The following is a 19,015-nucleotide window of genomic DNA, read 5'->3' as shown; positions in this document are numbered from 1 at the left end:
AGTATCATTTCAAGCCATACTTTTTAAATGAAATATAATTTTCCATTTGGGTGGGCCACAGGAAAAGTCATTGTAAAAGAAATCAGTGAGACACATGCTTTTTAGATTTTTCCTTCTCATTGTCACCATAATTCCTATCTCCCCATTATCCTCACACAAAACACAGGTTGGATTCGGCAAGAGCCAAAATATATTTTAAATAATTCTTCTTTATAATAATAGGATTTTCTCCCTTTTTAATTTTTTTTACAACTCTTACCAAAACATTGACTTAATTTCTGTTAGGTTTATAGTAAAAATTAACACAGAAAGCAGAATGGAGAAATTGAAACATTTATAGCTATTGTACCACCTTGGGATAAAGAAATCAAGTAGTGTTCCATTACATTTCAGACAGCTTATGTTAATAAACAATTGTTCGAGCTCTTCATATTTTTGTTTTTGGAAAAAAAAGCCCAAATTATTGACAGCATTTACTGTTTGATTAAACTGCTTACCCAGAAAACAAAAAATGAATATAATCATTACTGAAAAACCACAACTATATATGAGAAGAGGCTTTATCAGGGTACAATCAGTTAATGGCTTTGATAATAATCAAACCTATTCATTCAATTATGCATCCCAAAGAAAAACACTCTCTACAAGCTCTTTTGGAGTGCAATTTTCCTGACCAGGCTTTCATATCTCATAAAAATGTGGAATTCCTTAAAAGTAAATTGGTCAGATAATTAAAGCTGATTAGTTACTGGCTAAGCAGAGAAATTACAAGAAATTAATGAGGAATTTAGCAGTTTTTCATAGAAAAAAATAAAGCCATGTTAGAAAACTTTTAAGAAGTACTTCTTTTTGGAGAGTTTTCCTTTGTTCAGGGTTCATTTCTAAAGCCCTGTCAAAAAACCAAACTGAGGAGGTACTACAGTATAGCATCGGCAGCCCTTAATAGTACATGGTTAAAAAGATTTACAAACTTTTTAAAACAAGAGGAAAATTAACTCAAAGTGTGTTTTGGTATCTAGGACAATACTTAATATTTTTATTGTGCTAAAATGAAACAGACCAAAACTAAAGCATCTGCCGAATTCATGGCTGGATTGTTTGCTGATTTCAGCACATCCTCCGTGATTTCAGTGCAATTGGGGAGAATTTCAATAGAAAGTATAAAAGGAAGACGCAGTATAGCAATTCAGTTAATGGGAGAAAAATCCTTAGTCAAACGATTTAAAAAGCACAGTTTAAAAAAAAAGAAAAGAGAAAAATGGCATCCTCTTTTCCACAGGTCTCTCTACTGGGAAGCTAGGCAGTCATGAAATTCATTGTTGTGAGCAAAAGGAAGCTCAGATGTACTGAGCTGTTAATCAGGTAAGAAAAAACACAAATCTCAAAATTAAATATCATTTAACAGCATTTCAAAATAAGCTCAAAGTAATGACTACTTACAATGTGAAGACTTTGTTCCATTCGGGATTGAGATTTTTGTAGACAGTGTGTGTTAGCAGCCTATCATTGTTCAACTCCACTACCCAAAATGGGTCACTTTTACCTAGAAGAGATGTTGGGTAAACATTTTTAGTACAAAAAGCTCCCATAGTTCACAGTTTCATGTCATCACAATATCTCTTTACCAGAAAGATTTATAGTAAACAACAAGTGAAGCACAATTTTAAAATTAAAATGAAAACACATCGAAATAGAGTTCTGCTGGATCTAACCATACTTCTAGATGTAACTGGATGACGTTAATCATTATGATTAATCATGACTTAGAACCTTAAAAAAGTAAGAAAGACTAGATTATATGGCTGACATTTCAGGTGCAACTTTTTTTTTTCCTTTTTTAAAATATGTTTATTGAGAAATATCCACACACATTGAGTTGGTCCTATTATACAATCAATGGCTCACAATATCATCACATAGTTGTGTATTCATCACCATGATCCTTTTTTAGAACATTTGCATCACTCCAGAAAAAGAAATAAAAAGAAAAAAAAAGAACTCATATATCCCAAACCCCTTGCCCCTCTCTTTCACTGACCCACAGAATCTCAATCTACCCAATTTTTACTCTTTATCTCCCCCTATTATTTATTTTTATCCTTTTTTTTTCCTTTTTATTCATCTGTCCATACTCTGGATAAAAAAAGCACCAGATATCAGGTTTCCACAATCACACAGTCACATGGTAAAAGCTATATAGTTATACAGTCTTTTTCAAGAATCAAGGCTACTGGAACACAGGTCAACAGTTTCAGGTACTGTTTCAGGTACTGTACTCTAGACACTCCAGTACAACATAAACTAAGAAGGGATACCTATATTATGGTAGTTTACCCTCCAGGGTAAACTCTTGGCTCTGTTTGAAATCTCTCAGCCACTGAAAGTTTATTTTGTCTCATTTCTCTCTTCCCTTTTTTTTCATCACATAGTTGTATATTCATCATCATGATCATTTCTTAAAAACATTTGCATCAATTCAGAAAAAGAAATAAAAAGAAAATAGAAAAAAGTTCATACATATCAGGTGCAACTTTTAAAAATAAAAATAATAAGATAAAATTCCCAACTGTGAGGGAAAATTTGATGCATGTCCATCACTAAACCTGTCCTAATTTCATTCTGTAGTGACCATTTGAAAGGCTCAGCCCCTTTACTCATGCATATGCTTTTCAACTCATCAGATTCATTAGTAAACTGTAACAGGAATTCCTAAACAAGTTTATTTTGGGAAAACTGCCATACTGCCATTTCATACAATTAGAAAATTTTAATCTAATGACCCAGATTGGATTACTCTCTTCTGAAATAACTACGGCATCCCAAGGAGGTAAATTAGAACTTCCTAGGCAGAGAAAATTCTGTCATTTGAAACTTAACATCAGCAATCAATCTGCATGTTAAAGAGCAGTATTTTTCCAACCCACTGGGAATAAAGGATTTGGAAGTTATCATCTGTTTACAGCAATCTGCCCTGCCATAGTCAAATCTCTTTTACTCGGCAATTACATTTTATGATGCTCCCAATATTTTTGTAATGTCATGCTCTAATTTATAAGAACTCCATAAAGTCAGAGGCTCCAAGGGAGCAACATTAATGATATTAATGTGGTATGTAATTTGTTTGATACCTTATACAAATGACAATGAAATCAATATTTAGACAAAGCTGTCCAGAGGTCATATCTTTTAAACTTCAATATTAATTTAGACTACATAAGAGGTTAATGTGCATATTATTAACTTTAATGATAAAGAATAATTGTTTTAAATGCATCATAAATTGTAGTCACAGTAGTTTACACTTCTGTGAAAGCTTAAATATCATTGAAGATTTTCAATTAAATTTTAATGGGAAGGACTTCATTAGGTACCAGTGATGGATAAGCTATGCATTCTCCTATAGCACTGTATTTATTTTTGATATTTTAATTCTTAAAATAAGCTGTACAAACTTTACTCCCTTTAATTTGTTCATTTTATATTAAAAAAGAGATTTGCTTTAAGTATGTTTGTTCAGTGGCTTCCTATACCCCAGGATAATTGCATACTTTAACATTATGGTAGTCTCTTCAAGTTTTGGTCTTGGGAATAATTCTCAGTAAAGAATAGAGGATTGAAAGTCTTAGAGGTCTGGTGAAAATTTTACCTCTGGCTATGAACCTGTATTATCTTTTTTTCTTACCACATTTTTATTTTCTCTTTCCCTACTTGCCACCATCCCCACTTCCAATTCGCACACAGATGGTATTGAAAAAGGAGTATTTTGTTCATTAAAATAGAATGCAATGGGTTTGATTTGGTATAACTTTATTTTCTTCCATAGAATTGAGGTTAAAAAAAATATGAAGCAGACTTGTGCAGTTTCCAAAACCTCTCTTATTCTTGAGGCTCACGTTAATTATCAATGTTTTGTCTAGCTTTCTTACAGGGTGCTATGGGCGTAAACTAAAGAACAGAGGCCATAAACTTCACCTCATATAAGTTCATAAAAGGTTGGAAAGATAAAGCATATCTACTTGTAATAACCAGAGAGAAAATTAAAACCATATTTATGATAGAATCCCATGCCAAAGTAGTAACTAGTTTTCTTTCACTGTAGACAGAACTTTAGATTAAATGATTGGCTTTGGAAATACTCAAACAAGAGTAACTCTCGCATTCTCCCTCGAACCTTCTTTTAATTTTCTTCATACATACATACATTCATTTTAATCTTAACCCAATCCAAAAGACTATATAAAGATAAAACTTCCCAGCATTACCATTCCCTCATTTTTAGTTACTTTATTTTAATTAGTATTTTATTTCAATTGATTTGGTTTCATAAGCACTCAAGTGATCAATGTGTAATAGATTCAGTCAAAATAAAAACTGCACCTCTGCCTCAAATGCAAAACACAACAACAAATGCCAGAGATCTGTATCTGCAGAAAAAATTCCTAAAATCAGAGAAGTGAAATAAAATTTTCCACTTGATTCTTTTTCTTTCAGAAATTATATTCAATTGTGTAAAAGAACTGTCACTTTTACCTAACTACATGGAAATTCTCCCAAATCACTACCTTCTTCATTATTATATCTTTATTTGGTGATCAACAGAAGATTTGGAGTCAGGGCTGAAAGATCTTAAGGAAACAAAATCTGTTTGTAATGTCTGATGCCTTCCACATCTTGTTAAATACACAAACAACCAACCTAGTACACATATCAAACCCTCTGCAGATGAGACAGTGGACCAGCCATCTTTTATGTCCATTTCGTTTGTTATTTCTCACCATTGTTCTGGCAAAAACCAATACCCGACCATCCATCAATATTCACAGCACCTATTCTTTCAGTCAATCTTTTCTACTGAAATGAAGGTGTTAAAGCAGCAGAGACATTACCACATCAAAAACAGTGTGAACACTCCCTGTAGCCACTTCCTAGCCATTTTCCTATTCTGAATTCCAGTTACCATTATTTACAAAATTATTCCCCATCCTATCTTATAACTTGAAATGGGTAAGCGATATAATTTTTAAGAGACTATGTTAGACCCTATGTGGGACATATGGAGTTACATTAAAAAAGAGGGTGCACAGGTGGTTCAGTGGTAGAATGCTTGCCTTCCACGCGGGAAACCTGGGCTTGATTCTGGACCACGCACCCAAGAAAAAAAGAAAGGAGCCATTGACCTAAGTTAGACCAAACTACTATTTAGCCTGTCCTTAATTTACACTGATATTCTCAGTCTGAAATCTATTATTCTTATTCTGTTTACAGTCATGTTAAGGACTCAACTTTGGTCAGTGACATGAATCAGTCTTTAAATCCATGTAAATTCTGTAATTCTATTTTCTCTTCAACCTTATTCTCAACTTCAAAATTTTTTATGTCTTCCCAGAGCCGATTAGTTAAAACCATATTATATGGTACGGCATAGAGTCTTACATGGCATATAGCCTTATCTGCAAGCACAAAGCCCCTGAGCTCCTTACTTGAGCTGCCTTATACATACACAGTCTTAAACACTCTAAGTCACTGGGCGCTGTGGCAATAAAGTTCAAGGTGAGAGGAGAGTGGTGTAGGGGAAAGGCCTGAATCTGGAGGTTAAGGTGGAATTGAATACTTATGACATGACCTAGGGCCTGTTCCCTAACAAATAAAATAGTGAGAGTAATTTGCTCTTTCACAATGACTCTGCAAATTAGAGGTAGAAGTTAGAATATAAGTAGCAAAATGTCTAGCAGACTAGCAGAATATCAAATAATAGTCACTTGTGGTAGTGTCTTTTCAAATAAATATCTAAAACATAGTAATGTGCTTTGAAGTGCACAAATAATAGGGAACAACTCACACCTTGGGCTAAATCTCCTGGTCAAAACAATAAATAATTGTAAAATATTTTATAGAAAATAGCAAATAAAGTGATGATTACTATTGTAATTGCTACCATTTATGGATATTTTATAAGTCCAACACTATGCTTTTCATCCCCTGCCAAAATTCATGACTACTCAGTAAGAAAGGTACTTTTCCTATCCCCATTTTACAGACGAGGAAACTGAGGTTGGGAGATGATACAACTCACTGGTTTACACAAAGTGAAAGTGGTTGGAAGTTGGTACTCAAACACAGGTCTGTCAGATTTTCAGACCCTAGCTCTGCCACTATGATCCATACGCCCTTAATGAAATGCCTTTAAACGTAAGCCACTGGGCAAGATCTTTTCCAATAAGTGCGTCATATCTTAGTGGCCAGTAGGCCAGACCCGTGGGAACAGGTAGGTAACATTTTGATATAGATTAATTCATTAAATGAACCTTTATTGAGTGCCTATCATGTATCAGTGTTCTATGCACATGGAGACCACAGCACATAAAACAATAAAAAAAATTCCCTGGCCTGATGGAGTTTATGTTCAGGAAGAAGACAGTCTAATAAACAAGTACATTTTATAGTATTTTAGAAGGAGCTAGGTACTATGGAGAAAATTAAAGACAGGAAGGATAAAGAGGAGTGGTGGTATGTGGGCACAATTTTTAAAGAGTTGCCTGAAGTGACTTCTGAGCAAAGAAATGATGGAGGTGAGGGAGTGGGCCTTGGGTTTCCCGGGGATAAAACTCATAGAAAGATCCAGAGAGGTGGCTTTGCCTGGAGTTTCCAGGAATATACCCAGCAAGCCAGGGTGGCTGGAGGAAGAAATTAGGGAGGGTAGAGACGAGTAGTAGATGATGGGGCCAGAGAGGTACCAGGAGTGTGGCAGGACTTGGTAGGGACCTGGCTCTCAATCTACGAGAGTTCTGAGTTGAAGAAAGACATGATCTGATGGTTGCTGGTTGGAGATCAAGGTAGAGAGAGGGCAATGGAAGGAGAAGAGTTGCTAGGTTTTTGAGATGATGGAAAGCAGCCGGCTCCTGGGTACATTTTGAAAGTAGAGCCAATAGAATTTGCAGGTGTCAATACTGAAAATCAAATACACCCTGATATTATTACTTGTAGATAAAAAACAATTCATTGAGCTTCGCCCTTCTTTCCAAGGAAAGTAAATTATGTTCAGCAAGGTACTCAAACTTGATATCTCTAGAACATATAGGTGAGGAAAAGTAGGCACTTTTATGTTTAATTTCTATTCATCTTTTCCTTGTAGAAGCTATCTTTTTACAGTTATCAGTAATGCTTGCCATTATGTTATTTTTGTTTAGTTTAGATAGTCTCTTTTTTTCCTAATTCCAAGGACAGTTTAAATTAACAGCCATTTCCACGAAAATAGTAGTAAATGTACAATATTAAATTCTATAAACTTACCACTAAAAAGGCATACATCATCATTTTATTTTAAAGACGTGGCTACACATAGTTAATGTGCTTATCTGGTTTGCTAAATGATGCCTTGAATGACTGGCTTTTCAGTCCCTAAATGTTCCTGCCTTGATTATCTGCCACTTAAACAGAAACAATCACAGAGATACTAGTAATGGACCTAACCATCAATTACCTCCTTAATTATTCCTTCCTGTCATCCTTTTATTGGTTCATTTGGATCCTGTGATAACACAGATATGCTTGCTGAGAGTAAGGTTGATCTAAGAGGGAGTGTGAATGTCTACAAAGTATAATATTATGCAGAATTCCAGAAAGTGATGCAAAGTGTTCCCCTATGATCCTTTATTTAATACCCGCTAGCTGGAAGTGCAAGGAATGAAGACAGCATCAAAAGATGAGGTGCATTTTTTTTAAGATAATTTTTGGTTATTTAAGGAGCCTCAATGCACGGAACATAGATTTTATAATCACTTGTCTCCCTCTCACTCACCCCTGTCTTGGGACTAAAACAGACCTGTGGATACCAAGTGGCTCTTTCTTAATTTCCATCTCATTGGCTAAAAATTACCTATCCTTCTCCTTAAGAGCACTAGAAAAACTGGAGAGTTTGGTTTGGATGGAAGATAGAAATGGCAGCAGTTCTGGGTGGGGTTGGTGGCAGTGGGGTTGATTTTGCTAATAATCATAACAGCTAGAAGGGAATCCCAGCCTTCCATAAGAGTATGGCAGTTTTCCATGTTGCCAATTTTCTAGTGAGAAATAGGAATGCCTTTTGAAGCATTCCTTACTCATCAAGTGAGCAAGTGCCCACCCCAGAATCATGATTAAAATATAGTCCAGCTCTCAAGGAACTCACAATCTAGTGAGCATGACAGACGTGTAAATTCGTAACTGTAACACAGGGCCAAAGTGCTGCAGTAAAGGTGAGTGAAGGGTGAGGGCCAAAGTGCTGCAGTAAAGGTGAGTGAAGGGTGCTACGGGAGCAATGAGAAGAAGCAGTGAGAATTCATTCTGTAATTCTAGAACAGGAAAGGGGGAAAGGAAGCGAAGAAGTTTTCCCAGTGGAGAGGACCCCGATGATCTACGGTGATCACACATCTCTGTCGTCAACGTTTTTAGAAGTGAAGGACAACCACATATAAACAGGAATTTAACAATTTATGATCAGGAATATTTACCTGAAATCTATCTATGTAACTCATTAGTAAGGTCTCTATATTGCACAAAACCCAGATATTACAGTGCTACTATAAAATGGATGCCTAAAAATATGATCTTAGTACATGGCCACAGATTAGCACCAATATTTTTTATCCATACTCCAGTTAAATACTAAGAGTTTTTGCTTCCTATGGGTTTTATAGGCTAACTCTCCTAGGGAATTAAAATTAGAAAAAGACTCTTATACCTTAACTCATAAAATTAAACCTATCACAGATTTTAAAGTATATATGCTATTATTTCAATTCCTCTTTTAGCAAAAAGCCATTCCTACCAGAACAAAACAAACATCAAAATTGTCTCCAATGGGCATCTTCTCTGGCTCTCTTTAAAATCACCCAGAAGGTGAAACGGGGTGTACCAAATGGATAATTCTCTCTTAGTCCTTGTTCTTTGAGATCACATGTGGATAAAGAACTGTGGGGAAGTCTGCCTCTCCTCTCCTCTCCTGCTACCTGTTTCGTGGGCAATTCGACAACCTCAGTTTGTGCAAACTACTGGTTTGGGCTTTAAAGTCACACAAAAGATACTGAATGATATTCTTGCTCCCAGAATAGAGTTAATCCTGATCTATCAGTGGCGGGCTTTGTCCAGGATCATTCTGCTGCTGACAAGTAGCACAGTTTGTTGGATGTGATGTTACAAAAATGTGGGTGTGGGGGGAAGGGCTCCAGGATCACCTCTTTCTTGCCACGTCTCTGAAATCACAGGAGGCTTTCACAGCATGGAAACCAATTCATGTCCATCAGAGCCATTTTTTGGGTTGTCTACCTTGCACAAATTAAGCTCTTTTCTTTAATTTCCTCAGTTGCCACAATTTGAAACAGCTATACTTTTATCTTTTTTTCTTTTTACTATAATCAAGCTTGCCACCTGTCCTTTCTACAACCTGGAATTTCTAATCATAACATATAACAATGTTGTAGTTGAGGGACTTCCATAGGGTCCATCAGAATAAAAGGCAACGTATGTTGGAGACATCTTCCAGTCCTCCCCTTGTCACAGGAGATGGGGAGTTGACCTTAGTCTTATTCATCAACTGACCTAAACATATGATAAACATCTGATTGGTAGAATTACATTAACTGACCCTCTTTGCTAGGTTCCCACTGGGTCTGATTCTGAGACTGAGTGATAATAATAGGGCTTCTCTTTCATCACTAAGTCCCAAGGCAGGTTTCTTTGTGGCAGGAAAAAAGTGATGCTCTGGAGTGTGGCTCTCAGCCCACTAGACTTAATACCCCCTTTTCATAATGATTTTGTAATGTCCCCTTTATTATCTGAAAATAAAACAAAACCAACCTTACTTAATTTAAAAATGTAATACGATGCCATAACTCTATTATAAATGAGGGCTTTGAAGAAAGCTGCTTACAATAAAATCACATATTGATTTATTTAACAAATATTTATCGGGGGGCTATTACATGCCAGACCATGCGAACATAAAAGGAGAGGCTTCTGCTCTCTTGGCACTTCCTTCTGTCAGGGTGGGAGGGGAAAAGAGAGTGAACAGTGAACGTAATAAGTAAACTATAGAGCGTGTTAGAGAGTGATAGGGGTTAATGGAAAACAGGAAAAAATAGAGCAATGTAAGGGGTTTGAGGAGCTGGTGGATGGGGACAGCTTATAGTTTTAACTGGGGTAGCTGGAGAAGGCCTCATGAGGAGGTGAGGTCAGAGCAAAGAGCAGAAGGAGATAAGAAAGTCAACCAAGTGGAAATCTGAGGGATAGTGGTCCAGGCCGAGGGAATAGCTGGAATACAGGCCTAGCGTGCACCAGGCCCACGAGGCAGGGGGTCAGTGCGCAAGCAGGGGAACAGTAGAAGACCTCAGAGTAGTGTTGGGAAGCCAGATCACAAGGTGCCCTGGAGGCCATCTTAAGCCTTTGCTATGTAAAATGGGAGCCAGCTGCAAGGCTTGAGTAAGAAACATATATTTCAGGATGGAATCATGAAACAGATGTTAAACTTATATAAATGTCTATTTTTAGGTCATGCAGGACATAGGATGATTTCCATGATGTAAGACTGTCTAATGTTTGTAGACAATTTAGCATCCCTGATTCCCATCTGCGCAACGCCAGTAGTGCTTCCCAACCACTGTGACAACCGAAATTCCCTCCCAAATCTCCAAGACACCCAGGTGGGCACAACTGGCTGCCCCATCCCCCTCCTGAGCATCACCGCTGTACAGCAACAGCTCATAAACATTTCGGTCTCGGGAGCTCTTTCAGTCTTAAAAATTGAGGATCTCAATTTTTTTTATTGTTTTTGTTTATGTGGCATACATTTATCAGTATTTACCATTTAAAAAATTAAAGATGGGAACATTTTAAAATGTTATTCAAAAATAGAAATAATAAATTCTTCACGTTAACATCAGAGTGATCAAATGTCTGAAAAACTATTGCATGCTCGTGAAAGAAGGAGAATGAAAAAGACAATTACCATCTTAGTTCTATGAAAATAGTTTTCACTTCACAGATCTTGAAAAGGGTCTCGTGGATCCCCAGAGGACATACTTTGAGAACCAGGACTAAGAGCAGTAAAAATAAGTACAGCTCCGTGTAAATGTGAGCTGATTTCCCTTGGGATCTAGAACGAAATGCAAAATAATATTTATAGGATTGTATATAACTGGATGTATCTTGATCCTAGAACTGAACCATCTTAATATATGCTGGAAATCTTGAAATTCATGACAGAAGAAAGGCTAGTAAAATAAGACAGGTAAGAAGCTGGAAAAGAACAAGGAGGGGTACTATGGGATCTATAAAATGAGGAGAGGCTATGAAAGAATTCTACTTAAACTTTAATAACAATGCAACATAAATTGTGTGAAAAACATTTAAAGACTTAACTTTCAATTCATATTTAATATAGCAATGTTGTGCAAGTGACTTGTTACAAGCTTAGAAATACAAAAGGTGTTTGATCAGGAGTGAGTATAAGAATATGTCATAAGCTCATTTGTTTTTGCAAGATATGTTATGGACTTGATAGATTCATTAGGACCTAAAATATGGATATATATATTCATTTAGTCTTCTCTGCAATGGAGCATGAAGTTTCAGATAATCTTCCCCATGAATAAATTAATTAATCAGAGAGATCTTTTTTACTGTGGGGTAAAATTCATTTAGCCTTAAAAAAATTAAGGGCTGTATTAGGTGATTAAAACTTTTTTTTTTAATGACAATAAACTGGAAATTGCCATGTGTCTTCCAAAATTTTGTTTGCATCTTCCTATTTGTTCATTTCCTTCTACCAAATAACATGGGGGAGTCCGCTATTCATCTTGGTATCTGATACAGGATTCCAGAATCTGAGGCCTGGAAAGAAACCTCAGGGGCCAAATCCGAAAGCTCATCTAGGGCTGGAATTCCCTCTGCCATGCAGGGTCCTTCAGAAGCTTCAGGATGATGTGCCTTCAACACTTCAATGATGGGTAAATCACCACCTCCACAGGAAAATTCTCATCTACTTTTGACAATAGAAATTTTAAAAACTATTTCCTTATACTGTATGCAAAATTATCTCTCTGCAATTTTGATCTATTTTGTGATTTGCCATCTAAATAATTTGAAAATCTAAATGAAATAACAGGTATAAAGTGGTGGCGCAGCATCAAGTACATAGAGAGTATGTAATTAGGTTCAGTACTTACACTCCTGGGCTAGATACTGTGCGTGGTTTGCTACCTTCCAGTACCGTTCCTTCTAGTATAGAGACCACAAAGCCCAAAGTGATATTTCCAGACTCCCTTGCAGCTAGGGGTGCAGAGGTGAAAGGCTGCACCAATCAGAAGTACTTACCCAAGATCTGAAATGAGAATTCACTTAAGTGAAAACATATGCTGTTCATTTTGCTGGTGCAGACTGCACGCAGGGTTAGTTTAGGCAGTTATCACAGTATCTCCCCAATTTGCTAGTGTGGCAGAGACAGCAACCCTGGTTCTACCATGTGGCTTTAGCACTAAATTCCCAAAATTAGCTTAGAGTCCATTTTCTTAGGCTTTCCCTTCCACTGAAGTTTCTATAATCCACTTAAAATTCCCTTTGGATTAAACTTCTGCTTAAATTTAGAAGGAAGTCAGCTCTCTGAACCTGAACCTTGGCTATTACCTTTTCACCAGCTTCTATCTATACTCACCCCTTGGGATAACAAAACAAATCATATTCACACAACGTCTTCCTTTCTCCAGCTCTCTTGTGGCTTCAGTCAACAGATCCAGGCCAAAGCTTACTTCTTTACTCTACACTTATGAGTTGGTGTGTGTGTGTGTTCATCTTGGACAGGTCACTTAACCTCTCCATACCTCAGAGTTCTAATTTGTAAAGTGGGGACAATAACAGTATGTATTAGTCTCTTGTGAGATTGTGACAATTCATATATCAAGTTCAGGGTAGTATCCAACCTGATAAGTGCTCAACAAATATTAGTCACCATTATTAGTGGTTTTTAAATAATCATAGTTCTTTAAGCTATTCTAGAATGGCTTGATTTTTTTCAAATGGCTTGATTTTCAAACCCTAGATATCCCAACTGAGAATATATTCTAGGTAGTTTGCCAATGTCTTTCCCTAAAGAGTAGCTTCCCAAACTAGAAAAACAGCACATATAACCCATTCAGAAGAGTCCCACGTGAATTTTTATCAACGTAACAAAATTGATAGAGGTGTGTTCACACTCATGGGCCTTAAACTCAACTTCAACCCTAAAATCCTTTCCATATTTTCTACTGTTAAAGTAAGGCATTCCTGTTTTGTTCCCAGTTAAAACTTTGATCTATATATTTTAAAATTCATCTTGTTAAACTAAGCTTCTTATTCCAGTCTATTGATAGATATTTTCATCTTGGCGTCACATAAACTGAATTAACTGTCCCCCCCAGCAAGTTTGATACAGAAGCAGTCAATTATCTCTTCAAAGTCATTAGTAAATATGTTGAACGAGTCAGATTAAGGGCAGAATCCTGTATCCCTCCACTTGGGAACCACCACTGATATCAATCCTTTAATAACACTTTAGGCTCAACTGTTCAATAATTTATGACTATAACTAACTCGGCTGTCATATAATTCAAATATCCATGTAGTAAGAGTTTATTTTTTCAAAACCTAGTTAAATCCATATTCTCTCTGCAGCATGTCCTCGGTCCATCATTCTAGGAAATGAAGTGCTTATTTACACAACTATATTGTAACGCAACAAAATATAAAAAAGAGTTTCATCTTTAAACAATGATTCTAGCATCGGAAAGCATTTCTTCAAGCCCTAAGTGAAATCCCGGAGCTAGCCCTGCAAGCCAAATCAGCGATTCTATAATTCTTTACACAAAGCATCATTTTGTAATCTTAGTTCTGCAGAACCCGATTAATTATTTTATAGTATTTCTCTTTCCTTCATTTCCTACTGATAGTGAGACCAGCACTTTCTCATGCCATAGTCCTTCACCTCTAGAGCATATCAAACCCATTTATTAATCTCTTTTGTCATTCCACCTATTCTTTCAAAGCAGTATCTTCTAACCATGTGCTCTGCATGTGAATCACAATGATTTCTGCAATTCCTGTAAAATACTGGTTCAGACTCAGGCCTTCCTAGCACTTTAACTAAACTATCGCTTTCCTAACTATTTTTCATAAATATCTCATGTTTACATAGCTACAGGATGGTCAAGATTAGAGGTGAATATTAGTTTCTCAAGTCTCACATTCGCCTAAATTAACACAATACTAGTTAATTATATTAGTATGGACCTTAAAGAAAATGTGTCTATGGATGCAAATAAAATACGTCAGAGATACACACTCCTTTCTTAACTATGTCAGTGTTTTCATGAAAAAGAAATTATCGACAGCTGAAAATAAAATGCAGAAGAGGTAAGAGACTCTATTCTGCATTTTAGCCAAATTGGCAATTACCACATCAGACAAGGTTTTCAGAGCATCCACCTCTGAATCCTCCATCAGGATTAGTTTTATGTACATACTTTGAGATTCAAAAGTTTTGCCTGATCCTAAATAATATCTTCAAAGGTCTGTGACTTGTTCAGATCAAATATCATAAGCAATTAGCAGTTTTAAAGAGCTAACCATTATATGCTTTATTTCTTTAGTTAAGCCAGAATTTTAAGTTTTCTTATAGGAAGAAGCACTGATAAAGATGTTATAAAATCAGTTTACTGAACCGTAATTAACATTCAAATGATATGTTTATTTTCAGGAGTATTAAAGATTATGGAACATTGCTAGCACCTAGTTTCTCCCCCCAAATTTATTTTTTCCATAATAGTCCCATATTCACCCATTACATATGCCCCAAAGATATTGTTGTGTACTATTCATTGTAACCATTTCTATACTGCATCCACATACTTAAACTGGTAAATTTAATGAGATGTGTCTCAAATCTTAGCTCTATAAAATTGTCATTAAAAGTTAGTTAGAATAATATTTACTTTAGTATATGCATTTCATTCCATTTGTAGCCCTCTAACATTTTAGATATTTTTAAATTTCCAACTGTATTCATCAGACCTGTTGTCTTTGCTGAGAACAGTTTTGTTCCTATAAAGGAAAGAGGTCAAAAGTCTTAGACTACTACTGTTTAGAAGTGACAAAAATTCAGATACATTCACTAGTTAAATGAGCAGGAAACAACTTTTAAATATTTTATTTTCATCAGCATGATATTCATAGTTCATTAATTAGTTTTGTTCTTTCGCCACAGTTTCATAGTGGGACTAATTAATTCTTCTGTGTTCTTAGAAACCTGATCCCTTAAAGTGCCTGAAAAATATTCATTAAATAGGTCATCTTTATCCCCTAATTTCAATACCTTTGAAATCTGCTTTTCGTCCTATGTATATGATCTTAATAAATATCTAGAAATAAATATACACCTCAATGAATTACCACAAAGTGCACATCTCCATGTATCCAACACCCAGATCAAGAAATAAACGATTACCCACACCCCAGAAGGCCTCCTAGCACCTCCTTCTCCTGTTTACCCAAAACTTATGACTATAGTTACTTCAGTATCAGAGATCTGTTTTACCTCCTTTTTAACTTTATATAGATAGAATCATACAATAAGTTCTTTTATGTCTGGCTTCTACTTGCTATTACATTTGTCGAATCATCTACGTTGTTTTGAGTAGCAGCAGTTTATTCGTTTTCTTTGGGCTCTCGTGTTTATTTACCTCTTCTACTGTTGATGAACATCTGGACTGCTTCCAATTTGGGGCTATTCAATCTACACTGATAGGGACATTCTTGGGTATTTCTTTTGGTGCCTAAATGTCCCACTGGTATTTGGTGCATATCTAGGGTTTCTGGGTCATAGGACAGCATATGTTCAGATATGTTTAGATAATGCCAAACAGTTTTCCAAAGTGATTGTATTTTAGTACAAATGCCAAATCCTTTCCAATGCCTGGAATTATCAGGTTTCATTTTGTTTGCATTTAATCATTCCATAGATGTATGGTGGTAGCTCACTGTAGTTTTAATTTGTTTTTTCTGATTGCCAGTGAAGTTAAGTTTCTTCTCATATGTTTACTCATCATTAAACTAATGTCTTCTGAAGTGTCTCTTCAATTATATTGCCTTTTTTTAAATAATTAAGATGTCTTTGGTTCATTTGTAGCAGCTCATTATATATTCTGGGCACAAGTCTTTTATCAGTTATAACTATCATAAATACCTTCTCCACTGTGAGGCTTATCTATTCACTTCCTAACAGTGTCTTTTAATTAATTGAAGTTTTAAATTTTATCGTTTAATTTAATAATAATCTTTCCAGTATGATTAGTGTTTTGGCATTCTTTTAAAGAAATCTTTGTCTAACCCAATTTCAGGAAGATATTTTCTTGTGCTTTCCTCAAAAAGCTTATTATTTCACCATTCACATCTTGATCTAAAAAATTTTTTGCGTGTACAATGGGATTTGCTTTGTTCCATATGGATGTTCAACGGACCCAGAACTGTTTACCAAAAAGACACTTCTTTCCTCTATTGCTTTGCATTGCAACCAGTGCTACCGTTATTACAAATCAGTTGGCAGTGTGGGTCTGTTTTTGGACTTGTGCTTTGGTTTATTTGTCTAACCTTAAACCACTGCTGCCTTGTAGCTTTATACACTTCATTTCAAGTGAAAATCTCCAACAAATTTTTCTTCTTGCAGGTTATCTTGACCATTCTTGGCCACTTATGTTTTCCCATAAATTTTATAACAATTGGTCAATTCACACATGCAAACATACACATTCACACAGAGCATTGGAATTACAATGTAAAATGAATTTATTCTATAAATCAAGTTGGGAAGAATTAGGTTCTTTACAATATGAAGTTGTCCAAGCCATAAGCATGGTATATCCCTCCATTTATTTTCATCCTCTTGAATTTCTCCCAATAATGATTTAATAGTTTCCTGATCATAGATCTTGTGTGTTTCATTATATTTATTCTCAGGTGTTTTATTTTTCTGTGGCCATCTAAATAATATTGTACTTTTCTTTTCTGAATGTTTGTTTACTAGGAATTAAAAATAAATTTGAGTTTTGCAATTTTTGACCAAACTTTCAAAATTCATATATTAAATTCAAATATTTTGTTTCTAGATTTGTTTAAAAGTTTTGTTTGCAGTCAGTTCATCCTTATACATTTGGTTTATTTTTCTTGTTTTTTGTATTAGCTAAGACCTGTAGTTGAATAAGGATAACCAGGATCCCTGTCTCATTTCAGAGAGAAAGATTTCTACATTTTTCACTTAATTTTGATATTACTATAGTTTTTCTGGAGGTACGTTATTGAATGAAAGGAAATTCTATTCCTGGTTTAAGAGCACATAATATAAATAGGTATTTAATTTATTATATGGTTTCATTGTATTTATTGCAAACATAGTATTATTTTTTGTCCTTTATTTTTTTAATATGGGAAATCATAATGATTGATTTTCAAATATTAAACCATCTTGTAAATGCACTTGGTCATATTATCCTTTTTATATATTGCTGGATTTGATTTGCTAATTTTTCTTAGGATTTTGCGCCTATGATTATGAGAGAGAGATTAGAATTTAATTTTCTTGTCTGGTAATGCTCTTTGTAGTTTTTAGTATAAAGATAATACTGTCTTCATAAAACAAGTTGAGAACTGTTTCTTCTTTTTCTATTCTCTGGAAAACATTATATAGGATTGGCATTACCCCTGCCTGAAGAATTCTTTGTGGAAAAGTCTCTAGTTAAAATTCAAACTTTCATTAGATATTGACTGTTCAGATTTTTTTATTTCTTCAAAGTCAGTTTTGGTATGTTGCATTTTTTTCTAGGAATTTGACAATTTCATCTAAAATTCTATTTCATTTGCATAGTAATAATTTCTTCTCAATAATCTCTGTATTTATAATACCCACTCATTTTTTATTCTTCTTATTTTTTTATCTTCAATTTTGTTGAGCCGTATTCACACACCACACAAATCATCCAAAATATCCAATCACTGGCTCACAGTATCATCACATCACTGTGCATACATCCCTATGGTCAATTTTAGAACATTTTCAATTCTCTAGAACAGAAATCGGAATGAAAAATAAAACCCCAATTCTCCCATACCTCTTATGCCCCCCTGTTGTTGACCCATTGTGTTGTTGTAGTAAATTTGTTACTGTTGATGAAAGACTATTAAATATTACTGTTAACTGTAGTCCATAGTTTGCAATAGCTATGTTTTTCCCACATAGCCCTCTATTATTTTTTTTTTACATTTGTAATGGTTCATGCAATAACTTATTTACATACATGACTTTAAAAAGCCCTTTCAATAAAATTCACCTACAATATGTTATTATTTTTTATAATCCCAATAGCCAGCCACTATCACCTCTATCCATTCACAAACGTTTAAGTTCAACCTCATTAACAATTCTGTACATATTTGATAATTACTCCTCCTTCTCTAGCTTCTGTCTCTCTCTAGGTACCTTATATTCTATTTTTTTTTCCATGCATATCTTAATTTTGTTATTCATCTAAGCACACACTGGCTAATGACAGTATCAGTCACAAGGTTTTTGCAATTACATGGTCGGAAAATTAAAGCTATATAATTATACAATCATGATCAAAGATCAAGGCTGCTGTGTTGCAATTCAAAAATTTCAAGTATTTCCTTTTGGCTGTTCTAATACACTAGAAACTAAAAAGAAATATCTATATAATGAATCAGTGGTCATAATCATTTGTTAAATCCCAACCTCTCTGTTACAACTCTTCCGCCTCATTTAATCATTCTCTCAGTCTTCAAAGATATTTGGGCAATGACCATTCTAACTTCTTCATGCTGAAAAGGTGGTGTTGACATTATGGGATAGAGGGATGCAACTGGTTTATTATTTTTTTATTTTTTAGTGGTTATACTCATGGTTATGGTTTATTATCTGAAGGCATACAGCTTAAAATCAGTGAAG

At 35.1% G+C, this 19,015-nt stretch overlaps 1 protein-coding gene across 1 annotated transcript in view; it reads right to left on the bottom strand.

Annotated features, from left to right (window-relative positions):
* The window catches only part of LOC143658319 (multiple C2 and transmembrane domain-containing protein 1-like), a 230,954-nt gene that overhangs the window by 431 nt on the left and 211,508 nt on the right, over positions 1–19,015 (bottom strand). The window contains 1 exon segment of the mRNA XM_077130463.1: positions 1,441–1,543. Coding sequence (XP_076986578.1) covers positions 1,441–1,543 — 103 coding nt within the window.

Source organism: Tamandua tetradactyla, chromosome 16, assembly GCF_023851605.1.
Source record: "Tamandua tetradactyla isolate mTamTet1 chromosome 16, mTamTet1.pri, whole genome shotgun sequence".
Taxonomy (NCBI): Eukaryota; Metazoa; Chordata; class Mammalia; order Pilosa; family Myrmecophagidae; genus Tamandua; species Tamandua tetradactyla.
Note: the sequence above shows the minus strand (reverse complement) of the source record. Positions and strands in the feature narration are given on the sequence as shown.